This window comes from Cervus elaphus, chromosome 16 (genome assembly GCF_910594005.1).
Source record: "Cervus elaphus chromosome 16, mCerEla1.1, whole genome shotgun sequence".
In the NCBI taxonomy this organism is placed as follows: domain Eukaryota; kingdom Metazoa; phylum Chordata; class Mammalia; order Artiodactyla; family Cervidae; genus Cervus; species Cervus elaphus.
Genome location: NC_057830.1, coordinates 10378020 through 10399065, shown reverse-complemented (window position 1 = coordinate 10399065; position 21046 = coordinate 10378020). Strand labels below are relative to the sequence as shown.

General features: G+C 43.7%; 1 protein-coding gene and 1 non-coding gene across 3 annotated transcripts in view; one reads left to right on the top strand and one right to left on the bottom strand.

Moving 5' to 3' along the window:
- SNX30 (sorting nexin family member 30) overlaps positions 1-21046 on the top strand; it is a 103636-nt gene that overhangs the window by 39343 nt on the left and 43247 nt on the right. For both annotated transcript variants that reach the window (XM_043870639.1, XM_043870640.1), the window contains exons 2-3: positions 6264-6455; positions 18990-19100. In XM_043870639.1, coding sequence (XP_043726574.1) covers positions 6264-6455; positions 18990-19100 — 303 coding nt within the window. The remainder of the gene's footprint in view (positions 1-6263; positions 6456-18989; positions 19101-21046) is intronic.
- On the bottom strand, positions 71-143 carry TRNAG-UCC. The gene has a single exon. It is a non-coding gene; the product is annotated as a tRNA-Gly (tRNA).

Here is a 21046-nt window from a genome sequence, read left to right as displayed (position 1 = left end):
TTTCATTTATAACTTTGAAACTTAAAAAAAAGCAAAACATTTTTTGACCAAGCAGCATGTAGGACCTTAGTTCCCTGACCAGGGATTGAACCTGTGCCCTCTGCCTTGGAAGCGCAGAGTCCTAACCACTGGACTGCCAGGGAAGTCCCCTGTTTATTTTCAATTTATGCTTTAATTTTTTTTATTCCCTCTTCTACTTTCTGTTGACTTTTCTTTTTAAATGAGAGTACAGAGTAAATGTGGACTAAAGTGTACTGTTTCATGGGATAAATCTTTTTCAAATGTGTACATTTTTCTGCTCTTAAGGACTGTTGCTTTCCTCATGTTTCAGCTTTCTTGGGTCTGAATGATGAGTTAGTATAGGCTGGATAGATTTTTCGTTTTTTTTTTTTGGTCTAGTGAGGTAAAACAGTCCTGCTAGTTGCCTCTAACCAGAACAAGTGAGTAACTGGATACCCAGTTTGCACTTGATGTTACATTTGTCTTCTTGAACTGTAGGTTGAGTTGAGTGACCAGTTGACAGGTCAGTTGAATGGTCTCGCTGGGGGAAAAAGCCCTAGAAGAAAGCAAGCCAGGGTCAGGGACAGTCGGTGAGGAAGACTTGGCTTGGTTCCTCTTGTTGTTTGGGTCCAGTGTAGCCTGGCCTCCTCCTCGTTTTAGGTGGTCCCCTCATCTCTTAGAGTCCAGCCTTTTCAGAATCTGCGATCTTGCCTCCTCTGTGCTTGGTGGACCCACCCAGGGCAGCTGACTTCATGAAAGTGCAAGCAGGCACCTTCTTGTTGCTCTGACCTTTCTCTTGTTCAGGATGCCTTGAGAGGCTTTGGCAGGCTCTTCCTGGTGGCTCAGAGGTTAAAGCGTCTGCCTGCAATGCGGGAGACCTGGGTTTGATCCCTGGGTCGAGAAGATCCCCTGGAGAAGGAAACGGCAACCCACTCCACTATTCTTGCCTGGAGAATCCCATGGACAGAGGAGCCTGGTGGGCTACAGTCCACAGGGTCTCAAAGAGTCGGACACAACTGAGCTACTTAACTTTCTGAAACGAGATCATCATGGTGACCACATTTCTCTAACAGTATCAAAAAGAGAAATTGCAGTATTTTAGCATGACTTGTTTTCATTATGTCCATGTTGGCTCCTAATGCATACCACTTTCTTTTCCTAAACCCTGTGTTTAATATAGCAATAGAATTTTACTGGTGACTTCTGTTAGTTTAATAACCTGTCTTGCGGTTGGCTGACCATGATGTTGGATCTTTTAACTGAAATTCTTTGGATAAGGGTAGTTTCCAGAGTGGCCTAGTTATGTATTTCTCTTCCTAAGTAAAAAGGGGAAGCTGGGAGAAGAAATTCTTTTATAACTGAAATTGCATAGTAAGAATTGATCGTTTGGAGCAATGAGACGTTTTCATTTATTTGTCACCTCTGTAGCTGTAACTCTCACAAGGGCTGCTGTAGATAGACTTATTGTTACAGTGAAATACTGACAAAGATATGGTTAGGGCAGGGCCTGTGACTCTAGGTGTAATTTTAATTTTCAGCAGCATCTATTGTCTACTGTGAACCCAGCCCCATAGTCTATAAAGGTATGCATGAATATGTGCAGACAAGTTGACTTCTGTGTGTGTGTGTAAGTAGTATTTTAATAGTGATGTAGAGCCTGCCATGTTCCAGGTACTGTTCTAATTGCTCCATGTGTTAACTCAATCTCATTATGACCATTTTATAAGTGAGGAAATTGGGGCATAGAGAGATTAGGAGTTTGCTGAAGTCATGCTGCTTGTAAATGGTGGAACCGGGGTTCAAAACTAGGCAGTCTGGCAAGGTTGGCCTGTTTCATTCTCCTTCAACTGGCATTTATTGAGGACGTTATATTGACAAGAGATTGAGTTGGATCACTTCCGAAACTGATTCATTCAGCAAATTCTTACTGAGTACCTACTATGTGTCAAAGAACTGAGGGGTGGACAAGACAACGTCTCTGCTTCTGTGGAACTTATGGACTGGTGGAGAGTCAGACATAATTAATTAATATGCAATGCATTTTCAGAGAGAGGTGAGTCCTGCGATGAAAATAAAGCCAGGGAAGGGACTGGAAGATGCTGGAGGGGTGCAGGGCTATTTTTAGATTTTTGTGGGCTGAGAATGCCCTCCGAGTGGGTGTCATTTGAGCAAAAACCAGTTCGAGGAGAAAAGCCAGCCCAGTGGCGATCAGAGTGGGGAGAGCTGTGTCTAGGCAGAATGAGCCGCAAGGATGAAGGCCCCGAGGTCAGGATAAGCCAAGGCCAGAGTATGTAGAGCAGGATGAGCTGGGCGGAAGGGGAGGATGTCTGGGAGGAGGTCAGAGACAGTGACAAGATCATGCTGGCCCTGGTGGGTTATGGGAGGGAATCTGGATTTTATTCTGAACGTAAGTGGATGGAAGTCTTGGAGAGTTTTGAGCCAGTGTGTGTATGTGTGTGTGTGATGTGTTTTGATTGACATTTTTCAGAGCACATTCTGGCTGCAGTAAGGAGGACTGACCATAAGGTAGCAGCAAGGAGACAGGAGGCTTTTGCGTTGAGCCGAGCGGCTGTCTCCCTTCTCCCGTCCTGTAATTCACATTAGTTGCGAAGGCACGGCTCTCCCACAGCACTCGCTCAGGTCTCGGTGAAACAGACACGCTGCCAGAGGACTCCAGGGGCAGAGGAGTCAGGTCACTGCGTCCACCTGACCCCCTGCCCTTCCTCCGAAGATTTTCATATATTCTGTTTACCTTTGTTCCTCATGGGGACAGTATCTTGAGAGGGGTTATCTGGGGAATAACGTGTATTCAGACCCTCAGGGAAAATGTTTGCGTTCCTGGACTTGCTTTAAAAACAGACACTTTGTGTTTACCCAAAAGGATTTATGCCCTGAGAATGGAGACAGAGGACAGTGTTGGGTTGGGAGATGCTGCACAAAGGGGATTCAGCTTGATCACACCCTTGACCCCAGAAGCCTGGGCTCAACTCAGCAGAGTGATGACTGGCTTCCATACGTTTGAACACAGTCCTCAACTTTTTCGAGTCTGCTTCCTCCTTGGTAGAGTGTTTGGCTGCTAACCTCACAAGGCTGACGCAGGGGCCAGTGAAATAGGAATGTGGAGGCCCTGTGCATAGATGTGCCGTGGAACTCGAAGACGGTAGCTTCCGTTTTTAGGAGATTCCAGGCATATCGCTCATTGACTGTGCATATATGCTCAAATAACACCCCAGGGAACACCTCGTAGGATAGGTACGGGTGTTTTTCCTGGTCGTGTAGTCTAAAGGAAAGAATCTGCTATGTGACAAGGTCTGGTTGACGTGCTCTTGTCCTCCCCAAGCCCCACTAACTGGCTTGAGAACTGAAGTTCCCACTCTCCGGCCAAGACTTTTCAGACCTTCTTGTGGGCTGTTCCCGGAGGGTTACTGACTGAGGTCCCCAGAGCAAAGGTTAGGGGAGGTGGCTGGAGTCATGGGGGGTACCTGCAAACAAGCAGATAATCACACACACACAAACAAGGCACAGTTACAGTTGTTGGGGATGCACAGTGCTTGTGGGTAAGCTGTATATGTAAATAAATGATTAAAACTATGAAAATTGCTTCCATGGAGGTATCTTTAAGGTATCGAGAAGGAAGTGGCTGTTCTGCCTAGGCGTGGATCCAGGAAGGATTCCAAGAGGGGGTCATTTGGGCAGATTCCTGTGAGATCCTTGGAGCCCCCTGCATAGAAAGAGGGGTGTGAATATGCTGTGCAAGCCATGATGAGGAATATGAAACAGCATAGTGAGTTCCAGTATCAATTCAGGCCAGACTGTGGAAAACTGCTGTCTGAGCTGATGTTGGCTTATCTGACTAAAGGTTTTGAATTCTTTAATTCTTTTGTGCAATGTTTAGCCATAGGTGATGAGGCTTTTCTGAGGCCCAGTGAGCTAGAGTTGATTAAAAAAAAAAAAATCAGAGGGGGCCCCTCAATGCCTGGTTGAGTGTCTTGCCTGAGGTCAGCGTTTAAATATTTACTGAGGAGATGAAGATGTGATAGTTGTCTCAGAGCTCCAGAGATGTCCTCTCATGGGTCCCTAGACCCTGGGGTAGGGACATTGCATGCCCCTTGGCATCAGTGTGCTGAGGAAGCAGTTTGCAGGATCTGCTGTATCAAGGTTCTGTGGTCCACACTAGAGCAGCTGCCGAGGGGCCTGCCTTCCCAGCTAACAAGCCGCTCGGCTGAGAAGTGGAGGAGTGGGTCCATTCCCATTGAGTACCTTCTGTGAAATGGTACCCTTTCGGTAATTACAAAACTATTTTTGATGGCGTATGTTAAGAATGTGATTACATTATCTGTGGTCAGGGAGACAAAGGACGGTCCTTTTTTTGTTTACTTTCCGTCACCCATTTAGTTGGGTGACATTGCCCTTGACCCCAGACTGTGCTTCTCTCTGCCTTGTCCCAGACCCTGTTCCCAGATGAGCCATGTTCAGCTGAAGCACGTGGATATGATGGCTTGGTTGACTTTTCATTTCCTATATGTTCTGTTCTCTGGGGGCGAAGTCATATCCAGCCTGCACACAAGAAGACATCATTCAGGGGAAAGCACCTCTCCACCCGCAGCCTGTGATCTGACTGCCCCACAGCCTGTGATCTGTTTTCTGCATTCCTGACCAAGGCCCTTTGCTTAGTATCATGTCATTTTCTTGCCATATTCCTTAGTCTTTGCCTTCTAATTATTCCAAAGTGACATTCAGAGGCTTTCACATCTGCTAGGACAGGGTTTTGTTCTCTTGTCAAATCTTAAAACCAGAAAAGCAGCAGCAGCATAAGGCAACTGGAAGAAAAGCAGAAAAGGTAACTGGAAGACTGCATATTTTTTGATATTAAAGGGACATAATTGATTCAAGTGGCTTCCTGCTGAGACCTAAGAAGAAAGAAGTCCCTAGGTTTTTAACCTTTCCTTCCCTTTCTTTTCTGGTACTTGCTCTCCCCACCTCCTTTAAGCTTTTCTATTGTGGAAAATTTTAAACAAATATGGAAGAGGAGAGAATTTATAATGAATCTGCAAGTACCAGCTTCAATAATGATCAACTTTGGTGCATCTTGACTCTTTGTAAGTGACCCCATGGACTGTAGCCCACAGACTCCTCTGACTGTGGAATTCTCCAGGCAAGAAAGAATACTGGAGTGGGTGGCTAGTCCCTTCTCCAGGGGATCTTCCTGACCCAGGGATTGAACCCGGGTCTCCTGCTTTGCAGGCAGTTTGTTTACTGTCTGAGCCCCCAGGGAAGCCCATTACCCAACTATCTGTCCTTAATTATTTTAAAACAAATGTTAACACCACACATTCTATCATTTAATCTATGAATACCATAGTTACATGTTACTAAAAGATGAAGACTTTGTAAAATCCTCATACTTTCATTACCACACCTAATAATTCCTTCATGTCATCAAATAATTATTTGATATTAAAATTTTCCTGAATATCCAAAAATATTTTAACCCTGTGTTTTAATCAGGACCCATTGCAATTGTTGATAGAGCTCTTACATTTCTTTACATCTATGGGTGTTCTTTCTATCTCTTCCTCTTTTTTTTCCTTGCAGTTTATTTATGGAAGAAACTGGATCTTTAGGTCTCTTTAGTTTCACATAGTGTAGATTCTGCTTATCACATCCTTAGAGATTGTTTTAGCATGTTCCTCACTCCTCTGTTTCCTGTAAATTGGTGCTGAATCTAGAGCTTTGTTCAGGATATAGATTGAGTTTTCTGGGAAGCATGCTTAATAGGTAGTGGTGTGAACTTATTCCAGGTATATAATGTTTAATTATCTCTTCATGATGGTTGGTTGAGTTTTCAAATGTGTTAGGTATTTAAGAGGGTTCTGGCCCTTTAATGTTCACCTGGGCCCAAGTGAAGGTCTTGAGAAAGTGGGGAAATGAAAGAATGTGGTGTGTTCAGGAGTTCCTTCTCTGTCCAAGTCTGACGATGCAGGTGGCTCTTAAAGGTTCTCCGTCCCCGAACCATTGGTTCCTGCAGCGCTGGGAGATGAGGCAACAGGATTTGGTGGAGAGCACTGCCTGTCGTGTGTTTCCTGTGGTCATAAAAGACTCTGTTCACTTAAGAAATGTTAAGAAAGGAGAGGATCAGATTCTTTGGAAGTTATTTTTGTGTTTGGAGGTGTTTCTTGGTTTGGCTGCACCAGCCACCTGTGCTGCTGTTCTCTAGGAGAGCGTTTCAGCTCATGTGTAAGGGGATCCTTCTCTTCCCCCAGGATCTCATCTTGCCCAACGGCGGGACTCCAGCAGGCACTGCGAGCCCAGCTTCTTCGTCGTCCCTGCTCAACAGACTGCAGCTTGATGATGACATGGATGGTGAGACCAGAGACCTCTTTGTCACGGTTGATGATCCTAAGAAGCACGTCTGTACGATGGAGACCTACATCACGTACAGGATCACCACCAAAGTAGGTCCCTTTGTTCTCTCCCATCTGGGGTGCTCTGTCTTGGAGACGTGGTCCTCCCGCCGTGATTCCTGCCTTCTCCTTTTCCCTCCCTCTGCACAACTCTGTTCACCTTTATCACAGTTGTGGGTATAGCTCTTTCGGAGAGTGGGTATATTCAGATTTAAAAGGGTTATATGTGAGTTTTTTCTTTTATCTTAAAATGCACGAGAAACTGTGACTCCCGTCTTTCAAATTTAGTCATAGAAAGTAAGACACTTACTTTCTATGGTGATAGTGTTTAACATGTTGATATCTCATTACTTTCTCTCTCTCTCTCTCTCTTTTTTTTTTTGGCTGCACTGTGTAACATGTAGGATCTTAGTTCCCCAAACAGGGATTGAACCTGAGCCCCCTGGGCTGCCAGGGAAGTCCCATAATCTCCTTAAATCTATGAGTCATTGTATCAACCTGAAGCTCTGTGATGAGACCATGATTTCAATCTGGTGTCATTAGACTTGATGTCAAAAAAGGATGGGAACTAATATTTACTGACTTTCTGCCATGTGCCACTGTGTTACATGTGCCTGGGCTTTTCTGCACTGGTTGACATCTGAAAATTTGTGTGTGTGTACATGCACGTGTGCTAACACAGTTTTCCCCCATCTCTTCTGCCACTAGGTAATATTCCTCAGCGTCGCTAGGTGCTTCGATGTGTATTATGTCCTTGGAGGTCCTAGGTTGATACGTGTATTCCCTGAATCATTTCTAGTTACTTATTTTTTTCCCCTTGTTGTTGTTCAATCGCCAAGTCATGTCTGACTCTTCGAGACCCCATGATCTGTAGCCAGCCAGGCTCCTCTGTCCATGGGATTTCCCAGGCAAGAATACTGGAGTGGGTTGCCATTTCCTTCTCCAGGGGATCTTCCCCACCCAGGGATCGAACCTGCGTCTCCTACATTGCAGGTGGGTTCTTTACCACTGAGCCACCAGGGAAGCCCTGGAAAAACCAGAACTTTGACTATATGTACCTCTGTCGGCATTTTTCACCCTGGGGTCAACTTATTTTTTAGCCTGTAGTCAGTGAAATGCAAAACCTGGTTTTCTTGAATTTGTGCTCTAAACGGCTGAATGACAAGGGGCCCACCTTGCTGGCACAGCAGTGCTCGCCTGTCCCGACGCTTCCCCGCCCCCCTGTCTCCCGCCTGCCGTGTGCCTCCCCGTCGTCGGTTCTCGGGCTGACGCGGTCCTGCAGCTCACCACGCTCTCCTCTGCCTCCTCTCTGCCCTCCCGTGGCCCCTTTCTCTGTTGTTCTCTTACTTCTGTTTTCCTGGGGTTATTTTATTTTCTCTTAAGTCAAGATTATCTCAGGATAATCTCTTCCAAGTTCCAGTCCCACGTTTTCCCTGGGCTTCAAGGACAACACCTCAAGGCTGAGCTTGTTGTGAGGATCAGTTCTTGCTTCTTACTATGAATTCCACTTCTGACCTCAAACCAGAGTCCTGTTCTTCTCCTGTTTCAAATAGTGACACCAGGTTTAATATCTTGGTGATTTATCTGGAGCCTTCTTTCTGAGTGTTGTATAGAAAGGATGCTTGAAGTAAGTGAAGTGAAGTCGCTCAGTCATGTCCGACTCTTTGCAACCCCATGGACTGCAGCCCACCAGGCTCCTCCGTCCGTGAGATTTTCCAGGCAAGAGTACTGGAGTGGGGATGCTTAGGGATATGTGAAAAGGAGAAAAGGAAGGCTATATCCATCTGAATGCAGAGTTGCAAAGAATAGCAAGGAGAGATAAGATAGCCTTCCTCAGTGATCAATGCAAAGAAATAGAGGAAAACAATAGAATGAGAAAGACTAGAGGTCTCTTCAAGAAAATTAGAGATACCAAGGGAACATTTCATGCAAGGGAAGATGGGCACAATAAAGGACAGGAACGGTATGGTCCCAACAGCAGAAGATATTAAGAAGAGGTGCAAGAATACACAGAAGAACTATATAAAAAAGATATTTATAACTCAGAAAATCACGATGGTGTGATCACTCACCCAGAGCCAGATATTCTGGAGTATGAAGTCAAGTGGGCCTTAGGAAGCATCACTGCAAACAAAGCTAGTGGAGGTGATGGAATTCCAGCTGAGCTATTTCAAATCCTAAAAGATGATGCTGTGAAAGTGCTGCACTCAATATGTCAGCAAATTTGGAAAACTCAGCAGTGGCCACAGGACTGGAAAATTCCAGTTTTCATTCCAATCCCAAAGAAAGGCAATGCCAAAGAATGCCCAAACTACTGCACAATTGCACTCATCTCACATGCTGGCAAGAAAGAAAGAAAGAGGGAAGGGAAGGAAGGGAAGGAAGGAAAGAAAGAAAAAAAAAGAAAGTGAAGTCGCTCAGTTGTGTCCAATGCTTTGCAACCCCATGGACTGTAGCCTACCAGGTGCCTCTGTCCATGAGATTCTCCAGGCAAGAGTACTGGAGTGGGTTGCCATTTCCTTCTCCAGGGGATCTTCTCAACCCAGGGATTGAACCCGGGTCTCCCGCATTGTAGACAGACGCTTTACCGTCTGAATCACCAGGGGAGCCCACATGCTGGCAAAGTGATGCTCAAAATCCTCCAAACCAGGCTTCAGCAGTCCGTGAACTGATAACTTCCAGTTGTTCAAGCTGGATTTAGAAAAGGCAGAGGAACCAGAGATCAAATTGCCAACATCCATTGAATCATAGGAAAAGCAGGAGAATTCCAAAAAAAAAAACATCTACTTCTGCTTTGTTGACTATGCTAAAGCCTTTAACTGTGTGGATTACAACAATCTGTGGAAAATTCTTAGAGATGGAAAACCAGACCACCATACCTGCCTCCTGAGAAACCTGTATGCAGGTCAAGTAGCAACAGATAGAACTGGACATGAAACAACCGACTGGTTCCAAATTGGGAAGGGAGTACATCAAGGCTGTATATTGTCACCCGGCTTATTTAGGCAGAGTACATCATGCAAAATGCTGGGCTGGATGCAGTACAAGCTGGATTCAAAATTGCTGGGAGAAATACCAATAACCTCAGATATGCAAATGACACCACCCATATGGCAGAAAGTGAAGAGGAACTAAAGAGCCTCTTGATGAAAGTGAAAGAGGAGGGTGAAAAAACTGGCTTAAAACTCCATGTTTAAAAAGATCATGCTCAGATCATGGCATCTGGTCCCATCACTTTATGGCAAATAGATGGGGAAACAATGCCAGTGACAGATTTTATTTTCTTGGGCTTCAAAATCACTGCAGTTGGTGACTGCAGCCATGAAATTCAAAGACGCTTGCTCCTTGGAAGAAAAGCTTTGACTAACCTAGACAGCATTTCAAAAAGCAGAGACATTACTTTGTCGACAAAGGTCCATCTAGTCAAAGCTATGGTTTTTCCAGTAGTCATGTGTGGATGTGAGAGTTGGCCCATAAAGAAGGCTGAGCGCTGAAGAATTGATGCTTTTGAACCGTAGTGTTGGAGAAGACTTGAGAGTCCCTTAGACTGCAAAGAGATCATCAAATCAGTCAATCCTTAAGGAAATCAGTCCTGAATATTCGTTGGAAGGACTGATGCTAAAGCTGAAACTCCAGTACTTTGGCTACCTGATGTGAAGAACTAACTTATTGGAAAAGACTGATGCTGGGAAAGATTGAAGGCAGGAGGAGAAGGGGACAACAGAGGATGAGATGGTTGGATGGCATCACCGACTCGATGGACATGAGTTTGGGCAAGCTCCCAGTGTTGGTGATGGACAGGGAGGCCTGGCATGCTGCGATTCATGGGGTTGCAAAGAGTCGGACACGACTGAGTGACTGAACTGCATGAATTGAGGGATGTTTGGGGCTGAGAGAGGGGACAGATGTCAACACAGGTTCCCAAACACCTGCTCTTGTCCGGGACCCCCATTCCTGCTGAGATTATCAAGCAGAGTTAATGGTCCGAGGATGAGGTTGTAGAAATACTTTATTGCTTTGACTCCCAGGCCTAGTTCAGATTTCTGATGACAAAAACTGGCCAAAGTACAGAGTTGCTTTTCCTGAGCTCAGATGAACCTAGGGCTGGGAGCCAAAGCAGGCAAAGTGTTCCCCACCCAGGTTTAAGTCATGGGTATCTTATCTCTCCATTTGTGGAGAGTAGCCTTCTCAGGGCCGGCAGATCCTAGCAGTTTTCTCTGCAGTCTCTAGAAGATAACATCATCATGATAGAGAATTACTGAGCATTTCCCACATGCTGTACTTTTTTTTTTTCAGTTGGAACCCTTCAAATTTTATATAACTAATATGTGCTCATTACAGAGAAATTAAAAAACTCAAGTAAGTTAAAACAATAAAATAAAAAAGCAGAAGCTTAGCAGCCAGAAATAATAATTTGGAATTTCCGAACTATTTGTCTCTATCCATTCACAAAAATGAGTATTTTTCAAGTGGCCAATTCACTTAATATGTTGCAAATGTCTTTCTCTGCTAGTAAATGCCAGTGAGCACACTTTTATGCTGTCATTTCTAAGAGTGCAGCAGTATTCCATTCTGTGGATGAGCTGTCATTTATTTTGCGCTAAGTGCCTTAAATATATCATCAGTTAATCCTCAAGGAAGTAGGTACTGATAGTATTCTTACTTCTGCAAATGAGGAACCTAAGACACAGTGATATTGAGAAAATTGCTCAAAGACGTGCAACTAACATGTGTTAAAACTTAAACCCAGATCTGTCTTGTGCTGTGCTTTCAAAAGTGAAGTCGCTCAGTCGTGTCCGACTCTTTGTGGCCCTATGGACCGTGGCCTACCAGACTCCTCCGTCCATGGGATTTTCCAGGCAAGAATACTGGAGTGGGTTGCCATTTCCTTCTCCAGGAGATCTTCCAAAGCCAGGGATTGAACCTGGGTCTCCCGAATTGTAGGCAGACGCTTTACCGTCTGAGCCACCAGGGAAGTCCGTGCTTTCAAAAAGACATGCTTTTCCAGAAAGTTCCACCCCCACCCCGCCAGCACTGTGGTGTCTGCTACCATGGCCTGACTGTTTGAAATTGATGATGAAGTGCAGGTACATTGGGTGTTAGAAATAGAGAGGTGCCTGCTGCTCCCTTTAGAAGCCATCCTCTTCTTGACTGTTATCCCATCACCAGATAGTCATCACTAAACTTTTTTGTTGTTCAGTTGCTAAGTCGTGGCCTACTCTTTGCGACTCCATGGACTGCCAGCAGGCCAGTCTCCTTGTCCTTCACTGTCTCCCAGAGTTTGCTCAAATTCATGTCCGTTGAGTCGGTGATGCTCTCCAACCTTTCATCCTCTCTCACCCGCTTTTCCTTTTGCCTTCAGTCTTTCCCAGCATCAGGGTCTTTTCTGATGAATTGGCTCTTCCCATCAGGTGGGCCAAAGTATTGGAGCTTCAGCATCATCAGTCCTTTCAATGAATATTCAGGACTGATCTCCTTTAGGATGGACTGGTTTGATCTCTTTGCAGTCCAGGGGACTCTCAAGAGTCTTCTCCAGCACCACAGTTCAAAAGCTTCAGTTCTTTGGCACTCAACCTTCTTTATGGTCCAACTCTCACATCCGTACATGACTACTGGAAAAGCCATAACTTTGATTATACGGACCTTTGTCAGTGAAGTGTTGTCTCTGCTTTTTAATATGCTGTCTAGGTTTGTTATAACTTTCCTTTCAAGCATCTTTTAATTTCATGGCTATAGTCACAGTCTGCAGTGATTTTGGAGCCCAAGGCTTATGCCCCAATTAATTCCTATCTTCAAATGCCTCAGTGGTCAACAGAGGCTAAATGCTGCCGAGGTCAAGTTATATATAAGGATTACAAAGTGAGTGTTAGATTTGATGATGAGAAGGCTGTAGATGACTAGGGTGAGAGCAGTCTCGCTGCGGTGGTACAGCACCCCGTTTGCGATGAAAGTCAACGAGAGAAAGACCGGTGGCTGCAGTGGGCTTGTGGCTTTGAGGGGAGAGGCATTCTGTTAGGATGGAAGAGACTTGTACAAGTGCCGCGTGGCCAGTGTTGGTAGAGAAGAACTGGGTCAGAGGTTGGAGGTAAGGATGGAAGCCACTGAGGAGGAGGGAGGAAAGAGTCCTGAGCAGAATTGGGGGAGGGAACAGCCTCCGATGAGGGAGGCCTACTTTTCCCATTGTTTCTGGAGGAAAAACTGAAGTAGGAGTTTTTTGTGGCAGGAAGTTGAGGGATGCTTTGCTTATATCTGCAGTTTTCCCATGAAGAGATGACCAAGTCTTTACAAAGAATGAAGGGGGAGGTTTTGAAGTGGGACTTAGAAGCTTTCAAAACTTTGCATTCACTCATGAGAAATGGGGAAGAGAATTGACTAAGCAAGTATCCAGAGATTGCTTGGCAGTGTTGCGGGTCCAATTGTAGAATTTATGGTTTCAGTGTGTTTCCCTGGTTTTGTTTTTCCTCCAGACAGTGGCTAAGTCTGGAAAAGCAGGCAGTAGGTGGTTGCATTTTTGCCAGAGCTGTATGAATGATGGGCTTCCCAGATGGCGCTAGTGGTAAAGAACCTGCTTGCCAGTGCAGGAGACATAAGAGACACATGTTCAATCCCTGGGTTGGGAAGATCCCCTGGAGGAGGGCATGGCAACCCACTCCAGTATTCTTGCTGGAGAATCCCGTGAATAGAGGACCCTGGAGGGCCACAGTCCATAGGGTCGCAAAGAGTCAGACAGGACTGAAGCGACTTGGCATGCACACATGAATGGCAGCTTAGAAGGGGCATTCAGGCTATTGGCAGGTGAGAGGTTGAAGTGATTCATCGTGGAACTGACGGCTGAATGAGGAAGAAAGTCAAGACAGGAGTGGATGGATTGTCAGGAACTGCAGATCCCGAGGCTGAGTAAGCAGGGGTACTGGCAAATGGAAGAGTCTGGAGGTGCCAGTTAGCAAGGGAGATGTCTGAACTTCAGCGTGACGGCAACATCTGTGGAGAGGCCGTGGGCACGGGGTGAGGTGCTGTTGGCTTAGAGGTGAGTGTTGTGTGTGGCTGCAGCTGGGTCTTGAGGGCAGCCCAGTTGTGAAGCCCGAGAAGCTGTACCGTCAGGGAGTCAGGAGAAGGGCCGGAGTGTCCGCGGGTGACAGCGTGAGGAGAGGCAGAGAGGGCTGTGTCCTGACGGCGTGAGCCTCTCAAGGACTTCCGGCGGCCGTGGAGGACTGTGGGAGGCGTGAGCCGCCTGTCACCAGCGGCTCTCGGTCTTTGCTCTCAGAGGCCTGTGAGATGTGAGGACGCCTGCAGCCTTCCACCCGATGGCACAGCAAGGTGGAGGGTGGGGTGTGTTCTCGGGGGAGAGCCGGCTCAGGATCTGAGCAGGTCAGGGAACTGCAGAACGTTATGACTTACGGAACAGGAGTCCCAGGGAACTAGGTGGGAAGGTCTGAGGAGGAGGTAAATGGAAGCTCAGGTCAGAGGGAGGCGGCCAGAAGCCTCTTCAGGTGTTTCAGGTGTGCTGAGCGCCGCGGGGCTTTGAAGCAGAATGAGATGCTGCTGCTGCTGCTGCTAAGTCGCTTCAATCATGTCCGACTCTGTGCGACCCCATAGACGGCAGCCCACCAGGCTCCCCCGTCCCTGGGATTCTCCAGGCAAGAACACCGGAGTGGGTTTCCATTTCCTTCTCCAATGCATGAAAGTGAAGTTGCTCAGTCATGTCCGACTCCCAGCGACCCCATGGACTGCAGCCCACCAGGCTCCTCCGTCCGTGGGCTTTTCCAGGCAAGAGGACTGGAGTGGGTTGCCATTGTCTTCTCCGAGAATGAGATGAGCTGGCTACCATTTGATAAGGGAAGAGGTCCTTTCTACCGGGAGGGAGTCGCTCAGGCTTCTTAGGATCCAGCTGTGGCCTAGATGGATGGCATTTATTACAAAAGACTGCATCTCTCTAGAGTGAAAGGACTGTAAATTTTGAATTTAATGAAAATTCTTGGGAGAGGCTTCAGTCCACAGTCATTGGGCCCATCAGCCCCTAGGGAATAAAGAGGCATTCTTTAGTGGGAAGGTGAGGCCCAGGGACTGGGTGAGCTCCCGGGTGATGATTTTACTGTGGCTCTGTGCTTGGTCTTCCAGAGTTAACAAAATGGGGTGGAGATGCTTAAGAATGACCAAGGAGATATTCGTAGGGTGCAATGGTGAAACTGGATATTCTTCATTGCCATGTTTGTGCTCGGTTGCCTGTTTGTAGATCTGACTTTAGGTGTGTACACATGATCTTGTGATCTTTGTGGAACATTCTAGACTGTGGAACACAGTAAGGTATGAAGTGGTCGCCTCTCATGGAATTGTGGGTGTACACTTCCTTTTTCATTGTTTTGTTGACTACAGATACTAGAAAATAGAGATAAACATTTATTAGTACTTTATCCTTCTTTCTAAGTTAGACCCTGAATTTCACAGAGGAAAATTTTACTACAGACTCAGAGTTGGGGTTTTATTGACCTGCACATTTTACGAGCACTGAGTGTCTTATAACAGACTAGATTTCCCTCCAGAAATTCACAGTGATGTCTGTGGCCCAGTTTTAACAAGCATGCAGAATTCCAAGGTGAGGGCGTGTTGCTAGCCTCGTTCTCAGCTCTACTTTTTCTTTCTGTCCTTATTTTTCCTTTATCTTGCTCACCTACTTCTAATTTATGTCACTTGATCATATTCCAAGTATCACTATATCTTTTCTAGAACAAGAAGTGGTAAAGATAAGTAAAATAAATATTGGGTCAGCAAGTGTGAGCATCCTTTCTGTTTTATGATTATTATTATTTTTTTTTTTGTGTTACTGCTTTCCAAAGCATCGAACAAGTTTTACTGATTTCTTAAGTCCTCTGTTCTTAAGTGAGTTATTATTTAAAATGAGCAGGTTTGTTTGTGACTATTAAAGTATTATACAAGAATATTAGAAAATTTGGAAATAAAGTTGAATGTAAAATAGATAATTGTCATTATCAGTTCTAGATTTGTCTTCTAACTTTTTATGTCCAAAATTTTAATACCAAAGAAATCATATACAATTTCGTATCTTGCTTTTTTCTTAAAACTATATTGAAACTATATTTTTGTTGTTAAAAATGTCTTGTAGGCATGATTACTGATAACTGTAGAATAATTATACCATAATTTCCTTGACCATTTTTTTTAATTGTTGGATATTTAGGTTCTTTGAGTTTATTTTAAATAATATTGCAGTGAACATCATTATACAAATATCTTTCCCACAATTTTAAAAAGTATTTTCTAATGATAGAGTCCTAGACATAGAATAGTAGCAATTAAAGACAAATATATAAAGGAGCTTCCCAGGTGGCACAGTGGTAAAGAATTTGCCTGCCAATACGGGAGACGCAGGAGATGTGAGTTCAGTTCCTGGGTGAGGAAGATCGCCTGGAGTAGGAAATGGCAACCTGCTCCAGTATTCTTGCCTGGAAAATTCCATGGACAGAGGAGCCTGGTGGGTTATACAGTCCATGGGTTTGCAAAGGCTCGGACATGACTGACTGACTGAACACAAACACACACACAAGCCACAAATAAAGGAGATAATTCAGGCAGATATTTTTTAAAGCTTATAATGAGGATAGCCTTCTTACCAGTGACACTAAAAGTAGCAACCCTAAAGGGGAAAAAATGGATAAATTTGACTATTTAACAATTTAAAAAATTCTGTGTAGTAAAAGCCATTTGGCAATTATGATAGGTTAAGTGGCTCTAAAGCATTTTCACAAATGGAAAAGACTAGACTCACAAATTAAAAATAAACTTTTCTAGGAAAAGAAGAAAAATGTACAGCCAACAAGTATTCTAAAGGATATTCAATTGAAACAGTCATTAAATAAACAAAACAGATATACTATTTTCAGTTATAATTCCATCAAAGATAACCACTATTGAGAATATATGGTTAGAAAATAAATTGGTCTATATCTGGAAATAGTTTGTTGATTAAAAATTAGTATGCTCTTTCATATTTACTGTTTCATAATTTCAAGAGAATTATCAAACAGTTGCTCAGTGATATTTACTGTAATGATCTATTGATTGAAAAATTGGAAATAACCGAAATGGTTATTTGGTTTAATTATGATATATCCATGTGGATTAAAGATGATTATGTAGATCTGAACTTATTGGTATAGAAAGATATCCATGATGTATTAAAGAGATAGAGAAAATATAAGTGACTATGCATAGAAAAAAACATGGAAACCATAATATAATTGCATTTTTCTCTGTTTAGAGGGGTTATGGTTTTTATTTTATTCTTTAATTTAATTTAATTTATTTTTATTTTATTCTTTAATTTTCCTGAAGTTTTAAAATAAATGTGTCTAGTCTAAATAAGAAGGAAAAACAAACAAACAAAAAAAAAACCCAAAAGCAATTGCCTGAAAGTAAAATTGGTTACAGCAGAAATAAAACTTGTATTTCATCATACATACTGCTTTTTGCGGTTATCAAAGATTGATTTCAAAGTTAGAGTAGAAATGTTACATAGACTGTAATTCAGTGAAATGGTTTTGCAAACTATAATAAAGAGGAGCAACCAGTTGATACCATGTACCACTTAGGAGGGCAGAAAGCAGAGCCCTCTTACCAGTTCTGTTTACAATGAAAATGAGTTGCATTAATTTGTCATCTTTCAAAAGCTACTTCTCATGAGCCCATAATCATTGGCAAGTCCCCAGACAGAGGCTGTTGGGGGTGCTCTGCAGGGTCTTGAAGAACTTCCATTCCAACTGCTTCCCTCCCGTTGAGGGAGCCGAAGCTCTGGGAGCCTTGGTGCTGTCCCAGAGCCGCCGGGACTGCTCCTGCCCCGGGCCTTGTTGCCATTCTTCTTGTTGTTGTTCAGTCGTGTCCAGCTCCTTGTGACCCCTGGACTGAAGCACACCAGGCTCCTCTATCCTCCACTATCTCTCCGAGTTTGTTCAAACTCATGTCCTTTGAGTCAGTGATGCCATCCAACCATCTTGATCTCTGCCGCCCCCTTCTCCTTTTGCCTTCAATCTTTCCCAGCATCAGGGTCTTTTCCAATGAGTTGGCTCTTCACATCAAAGTGCCAGGCTACTGGCCATGTTTCTGTCACCCTTGTGCCTAAAGATTCATAAATAGTGATTTAGATTTAAGTTTTTTCTTTCTCCTCTCTCTCTCTCTAGTTCTACAACACTAATTCCTTCCGGGAATCTTCTGATAAACCATAAATGCCTAAGTTAAACAAATGTGCCCATGTTTGCCGCCCTTACCTCTGCTTCACAGGGGAAGGTTGTGTTTCATGGGCATCGCTGGTGTGCAGAACTTTGAAAAGGGGAAAAGAGGCAGAAAGAGTAGGTTGGGGTTTAATCCAAAATCGAGTCCTTTGGCTTCACAGTTTTGCTCAGTCTGTGAGCCTGGCTTCTGGGGAGGATGAAATCATAATTTTTGATGCCAGAACTGTTCACTGGCTGCTTCTGTGATGGATGACTCTTGTTTATTTGTTTTGGAGATTTTTTGGTGCCATGGATTAAAACAGACTTTTGATGTGAAAGATTTCAATAAATTTGAAAAAGATAGCTCGAGCCATTTTTATTTTGTGCTTTAAATTCTGAGAACTATGACTGTCATATAGTCGGTACCCTCATAGGGAAAAGTGATGTATCTGAGACATAATTTTGGTTTGGACTAATTAATGTATAACAATCTTGCTTTGATATAAATTCATTTTATTTAGTATTGGTTTTTGTTGTTAAGTGTTGGAATCACATTTCAGAAACCTTAAGTTCAGGGAAGGGGATGTGATTAATATTTTTTCTGCCATACAATGATATTTTAGTATTGTTTCCTTCTAGATTAAAAAAAATCATCTAAAATGCAGTATAGTTTCAGGCTTATGGTCCTGGTAGGATATGGCAGAGTAGGCGAAACCTTTTCTGTTTTCATCTAATCTGGTTCCTAAATGAGCAGGTGATCTGTTATCTCTACTTTTTGTTTTTCCTCTGCCTTTGGCAAAACTTGTCAGCATATTTAGCAGAAGGTGGAAACATATATATTTTTTTAACAGAGTCACAGATTTGGATTCAGTAAGCAAGATTCTAAGTGGAATTACGCTGTGTGTGTGTGTGTGAGTCACTCAGTCGTGTCCGACTCCTTTTGACCCCATGGACTGTAGCCCGCCAGGCTCCTCTGTCCATGGAATTCTCCAGGCAAGAATACTGGAGTGGGTTGCCATTTTCTTCTCCAGGGATCTACTAAAAGAAATTTTCAAAGTTAAGCTTGGAGAAGATGAATCAAATGTTTTCTAAACACAATTCTGGGGGATAGTTCCATTTCCTGAGGGAGGGGAATGAAACCTCGACGTTTTCCGTATAGATCCCTGAAATGTTTAACTGGACCCCACGCCTAGACTCGTCATTCCATCCTGGTAAGCCCTGCCGTGTGGCTAGCGTGTTAGGTGGAAGAAAGTGTGTTCTAACAGCCCAGTTAGGTTATCCAGAAAGAGCTTTTTTCCTTCCCTTCTGCCAAGACAGCTGCTTTTTCCTTACCCTGATTGTCTTCTGCTCTTCTCATCTGCAGAGTACTCGGGTGGAGTTTGACCTGCCAGAATATTCTGTCCGTCGAAGATACCAGGATTTTGACTGGTTGAGGAACAAACTGGAAGAATCCCAGCCCACTCATCTCATTCCCGTAGGTACTAAGTCAGTACAGCTTGTTACTCACTTTTCCTTCTTTCTCTTTCCTGTCCACTCAACTCTCACCCCTCAAATTATGGGCCAACACTGCCTTACATTTTATACCAAATCCACTCATCAACTGTTCATTTTGTGGATGCTGTATAATTAGTTCACATTTTGGGTTTTGACTTCCGATCTGCTATGCAGTATGCTGGTTTCTTGGGTGGAGTGGGGTAGATTTTCGTATTCCATGTGACAAGGAGATTTTTTTTTTAGGTATGGAGAGTCCTAGTTCTCATTTGCTGCCGCCTCAAAGGCTGGCTGTTTCACCCTTCCTAGATACAGTTCTGAGGTTTGGAGAGCTGCCACCAGGTGGAGAAAGATGCCTCAGATTACAGCTGGCCGGGCTTTCTTTAGACGTGGGTAGTTCAGGGAGCAGGAATCTAGCACAGAATCCATCAACCATAGCTTTTCCTTTAAAACAACAAACCCAAAGCCATCTAACTCTATTTATTGAAGAAGCACACTACTCATCCGTTACTTTCAGTTCAGTTCAATTGCACATTAAAAAAAAAAAACTAGAGCAAATAAAATTTAAAAGACTACTTAAAATCAGCATACATGTGGAGTACTTCTCTGACTACTTTCTTTTTGAAGTATAAATAACTATTTAGATCCTAGATGTTTCTTGAGCTTTGGGGCTTTAGGGAAATTTGGGTCATGAAACACTTCAGCAGGGCTTTATCTTTCAGTAAAAACCTTGGCTGGGTGACTTCTCAGCACTGCCTACTGCATCTTCCAGTCATCCCCTCATGGTTGGAAGAGGCTGATTATGCTGTGAACACTGGCAGTTTTCTTAATTTTCAAGCAGAAGTGGCCATGTTGCTAGTGCTGTGATGAGAAGAAACCCCACCCCTCATTCCCCACTCCCATTCCCTCTGCTCTTGAAGTCTAAAGTTTTCCTTAACTTCTTCTGATCACTTAAAGACATGCCAAAAGAAAAAAAAAAAAGCCTATAGTTTGTAAGCAGTTGGAACTATTCCTTAAAAATATTAATTTGGCAAAATTGGCAGCTAGTGAATTTTTTTAAATAGACTTTTAGAAAAGTTTCAGATTTACAGAATTATTGAGAAGACAGTACAGTGAGCTCTCATAGGCTTCACAGCCAGTTTTGCTCATTATTAACATTTCCTGTTAGCATGGCACATTGGTCACAAATAACGAACCAGTACCACGTTACATTTAGTTATCGTGTTTCCTTAGTCCCAGGCCATTCTTGGTTGTGACGGTTTCTCAGGCTTTCCTGGTTTGGGATGACCTGGATAGCTTCGAGGAGTACTGGTCAGGCATTTTGTGGAATGTCCCTCAGTTGAGATTTGTCTGGTGTTTTCCTCGCAGTTAGCCAGGCGTGAAGTGTCTTGTGGAGGAAAAGCACAGAGGTTAAGTACAATCCTCATTACATCATGTCAAGGGTACATGAGTATCATTAACGGTATTTATCACTGTTGATGTTAATCTTGTTCACATCATTGGAGGTAATCTTGTCAGGTTTTCCGCTGTGCAGTTACTCTTTTTTTCTCTCCTCTGGACTGTATTGGAACAAAGTTGCTCTTTATGTGTAGTTCATACTATGCATAAGGGGAGTTAATGCGCCACCTCCTGGCAACTAGGTGAATTTGAAGTTCCGCACTTAAAGATCAAAAGTTAGACAGCGACACCTGCTGGCAAAACATAGTCGCCTCATGTATAGACACTGAAGCCAGAATGCCCAAGGTGAATTTTTAAGTCTGTATCTTTAACCAGTATCTTTAAGTCTGGTTTCCTTTGGTCTGGGTAGAAGCATTGAGTAGAAGGTACTTTTGAAGCATGTTAAAATATAAATTTCTTCATAAATTCTTAGAGCATATCTGGGGAGGAGATAGATTCAGTGTAGGAGAGCATCTCTGACTTAAACATGAA